Source organism: Glycine soja, chromosome 8, assembly GCF_004193775.1.
Source record: "Glycine soja cultivar W05 chromosome 8, ASM419377v2, whole genome shotgun sequence".
NCBI classification, from domain to species: Eukaryota; Viridiplantae; Streptophyta; class Magnoliopsida; order Fabales; family Fabaceae; genus Glycine; species Glycine soja.
Genome location: NC_041009.1, coordinates 12,681,915 through 12,686,075, shown reverse-complemented (window position 1 = coordinate 12,686,075; position 4,161 = coordinate 12,681,915). Strand labels below are relative to the sequence as shown.

Sequence of the window (4,161 nt, the reverse complement as noted above, 5' to 3'; positions counted from 1 at the left end):
TCAAGGGAATGTTTTGATTATAGATTGGAAATAGCATAAATCAAGGCCCCCCCACCCCAAGTCTAGTTGGAACCTCAAAATATTTGTTCAACATTTTAAATCCACACAGAGACCGCCTATTCATAACCACAAAAACATAGAACTTATCAAGCAATAACAGAAATAATGGGTTACCAAAATACTAGTTACACCTGTAATAACAGAATTTGGACCTTTAATTAGTAGTTTTCCGGGTACATCAATTTATAGTAGCAATTACTATTATAAAATAACAGAATTTGTGGTCAACCTACACCTTGAACCCCAAGACTTCAAGACAGTGTGAATCTTTCATCATGCATAACGGATTTTTCTTCCTTTTCTGAATAAAGGTTCTGTTATTTGAATTGAATGGTATACTAACTTATACAAGATTTGTATATGATAACCTTATTCCTTTAATTACAGACTACAGATTCATAATTTCAGTATTTCATCCTCTCCTTTGTTTTGGGTATAAAATTTTCTGCTAACCAATACTGTTTCAGTTACACCCTATTTTTGCACATCTTATCTAACATGGATGACACCATTTTCTTACATGTCTACCAGTCTAGTCCTTATCTGTCTTTCTTTTAATGCTCACTCACTTGCCCTTTTGAATCCCTTTACCTTCTTTTCTTTCTCATATTATTTATATATCAGTAGTTCAGTACTCCATACTTTGTGCTAACTCGTTCATCACACTACTTCCCATAGTTCTCCCCTTCCAGTTTTTTATGCACCCTCATAATTCTCTTCTTTGGTTTTTCCTTGCTAATTCCCACCATTTTTCTTCTGTTCACCAGAGGAGCAATTTTCTGTGACTGATGTTTTCCATCCAACTGGAAAAAAGAACAAAAGAATACTGATTTCATAGAAATCATGTTTTCTAAAGTAATCTGTGTCTAAGTTGTTCGCATGTTCATAAACATTCAGGCAAAATCTCTATCTATAAGCAGTAGCAGTGTGAAACAGATACCCTTATCAATATACTAAACTTAAAATGTAAAATACAAGGAAGCTTCTAATGTGCACTCAAGTATTGTCAATAAGTACAATAGGTAAGAAGCAATATGAAGAATAAAACATGGAACATGGAAACTGCATTGTTGCCTAAACAAGTTGCAAAAATATAACACCTCATCTTTCAGAAGTGCTTACTGTTTTCTCTTCTTCACTGACAAGTAGCTTCCCCTCTGCAAAATCACAGGATGCAATTGGTATTCCCAGCTGCTTCTGCAATTTCTTCACAACAAACACTTCTGACTCTTCACATATGGTTACCACTGTACCATTCCTACCAAGCCGACCAGTTCGGCCAGCTCGGTGTGCATAGTGAATTGAATCTGTCGGCAAGTCTAGATTAACCACAAGATCACATTCAGCCACATCCAAACCCCTTGCTGATAATTCATTTGTCACCAGAACTCTCACCTCACCATTCTTGAATTTCTTCAGAGTTGTTGACCTAGCAAGCTTCCCAAGATCCCCATGTAACTCCATGGCTTTCATCCCACGGGCCTCCAGCTTGAAGACAACATCCTTTAGCTGCTTAGTATGGTTCATGAAGGCTATCACAAATTTGGCATCCAGTGCATGAATACACCTTCTCAACACATCAACTTTGTGCTGCACCCTTGTTACAAAGTAATAGTGTTTCAATGCAGGAGGTAGACTCTCTACTGCTGCTGGAGATGGCATAGCCAAGCTAGGGCTTGAGCTGGGTGAAGACTGAGACAAACTGATAGGCTCAGAGGGAGAGACAGTTCCAAGTGGGGCAACTTTCTTAGCTTGGACAAGAAGTGGGTCACAACCCCAGCTCCTAGCTGCCCTTACAACAGAAAATGGCACAGTTGCAGAAACCATAATTAACTGTCGCTCGGCCTTTCTAGAATCTGAGTTTTGGTCTGCACCTGATCTCCTCCCAACATGCTCCAATATCCTGTGCATGTCTTCCCGGAAATTGAACGACAAGAGTTCGTCAACTTCATCTAATACCAAAAATCGACAGCTGTGAGTTCGAAGTTTCCCGGATGCACTGAGCTCCGCTATCCTACCAGGCGTGCCAACAACAATTGCAGGTTTATTTTTCTTGAGAGCATCTTCCTGCCTGGTTCGGTTTGCACCCCCTACAAGCTGCTGAACCGCCCTCTTGTTATCCATTCCTAGCACCTTCTCAAACTCCCTCACTATCTGCATTCCAAGCTCCCTAGAAGGAGCAACAATCACTGCTTCAATTCCCAACTTCTTCCCACACTCCCCGCCATCACTGTCACCTTCACCAATTTCCCCCCTCAGTGGCCCAACAACCGAGAGTATAGGAAGCAGATAAGCCAACGTCTTCCCCGAACCCGTGTAAGACTGAATTATGACATCACGGTTGTTGAGAATGGTGGGAACTGCAGCAGACTGAACTTCGGTTGGAACGGTGAAACCCTCCTTCTCTAGCCTCTCAATCAACACAAGTGGGAGGCCAAGTTCTGAAAATGAATTTGCAGCAAAAGGGGCAGACTCTATTTGCTGTTTCTCTACAACCCTAAAAGTTTTTTTCTTCTCATTAATGCCGAAGGGCTTCCCTTTGCTCTTGAGATTCTCAGAGGGTGAACCCAATGGCTTAACCTTATTTGTTTTGCTTCTGTTTCTAGGTTCAGTTTCAGTTTGCAAACCTATGCTAGAGAGGGTGACGGAACCATGATGAGGTTCCACCTGGCTCATACACTGGACACTACTAGTGTGCAATAAAACAGACCTAGAAGTGGCCAAACCCCTTCTCATGTGGAGTGACTCTCCAACAAGCAAAAGAAACCTAGATGTAATCAAAGTTGGCATCTTTTTAACAAGAACAAAAAGAACAACCTTTGTATGTTCTGTTGGTCCTCCAAATGGAACAACACAGATATTAATAGCTGCTAAAACCCCTTCAAACAAACCTTAAAATATGCTACAAATAAGAACGAGAAAAAAACCCACCAAAAATGAAAAAGCTTTGGGATAAGGGTGGTGAAAAGATGAAACCTTTTTGGTTCTCTGTGTGAAGAGATGTGAAAAACTTGTGGCTATTACCACCACAATGTGAACACAATAGCCATGAAGTAGCTAGCAATTACCCGAATTAGGACAATCGGTGTCCTGGTTGAGGAATTTGGGTAAGGCGGAACATCACAACTTCAGGGCTCTTTGCTGTGAGTCCTGGGAGGTACTTGTTTGTGGAAGAAATATCTTTCAGGGTTTATCTAAGATTTTTTATTTTTAAAAAAATCAATATATATATTATAAAATAATGTTATATTATCACTGTAAATGACATGGATTCAACCTAGATCCCAACATGTAGAATATGAACAATCTTAACATGTAGAATCTCAACAAACCTGAACTCATTACTTTAGAAAAAAATTAATTGTTGAGAGTATTTCCTAAAACATAATTTGGTTAAAACTTAAAAGAAAAAAGATTATATATTGATGTAAAAAGTTTTACATAGTCATTTAATTATAACTCATGATGTAAGATAGATTTATTATTTTTTAAAATAATTATTTTAAAGTAATTAAAACAATGATTTGTGATTGGATGTCGATCTAAGTGCATATATATTAATTCTTAAAAATTATTGAAAATCTTAAAAATTATTGAAAATTATAAAATCAAAAGTGAGAATTATTAAACATAATGTGAGACTCGCATAGTTTTTTTTTTCATTTTCAATCAATTTTAATCCATAAAAATAGTATATGTGTTAAAAATTATGTTGCTAGCATTTCTCATAATTTCATTTCTAATATTATCCATTGGTTTTCTTTTATTTTATTATGATTTTCTTTTTTTCTTTCTCTATTTTTTCTTTTTTTAATATTTTTTTTAGATGATTCAATGATCCTATCGAAACCCATCCAAATGTGATCAGTTAGTTTAATTCAAATTGTCATTTTTTAAAATCAAACAAAATCAAACCAATTAAATTGGATTAACATCAATTAATTTCTACCAAAATACCTCCTAATCTCGAACCAACCCAACTCATGGTCACCTCAATCATTTATGGTAAGTATCTTGTTATACCAAAAAGTTCAACATCCTTTAGAAGTCAAGGGTAAAATAATTGTTAAAATATCATTTTAGTTGATGCACTTGGGCTTA

General features: G+C 36.8%; 1 protein-coding gene across 1 annotated transcript; it reads right to left on the bottom strand.

The window, feature by feature from the left end:
* Window positions 1-980: 980 nt before the first annotated feature.
* LOC114422046 (DEAD-box ATP-dependent RNA helicase 47A-like) lies at window positions 981-3,234 on the bottom strand. Its single transcript, XM_028388226.1, has one exon. The coding sequence runs from the start codon at window positions 2,848-2,850 to the stop codon at window positions 1,162-1,164; it is 1,689 nt and encodes a 562-aa protein (XP_028244027.1). The 5' UTR covers window positions 2,851-3,234; the 3' UTR covers window positions 981-1,161.
* Between the last annotated feature and the right edge of the window lie 927 nt (window positions 3,235-4,161).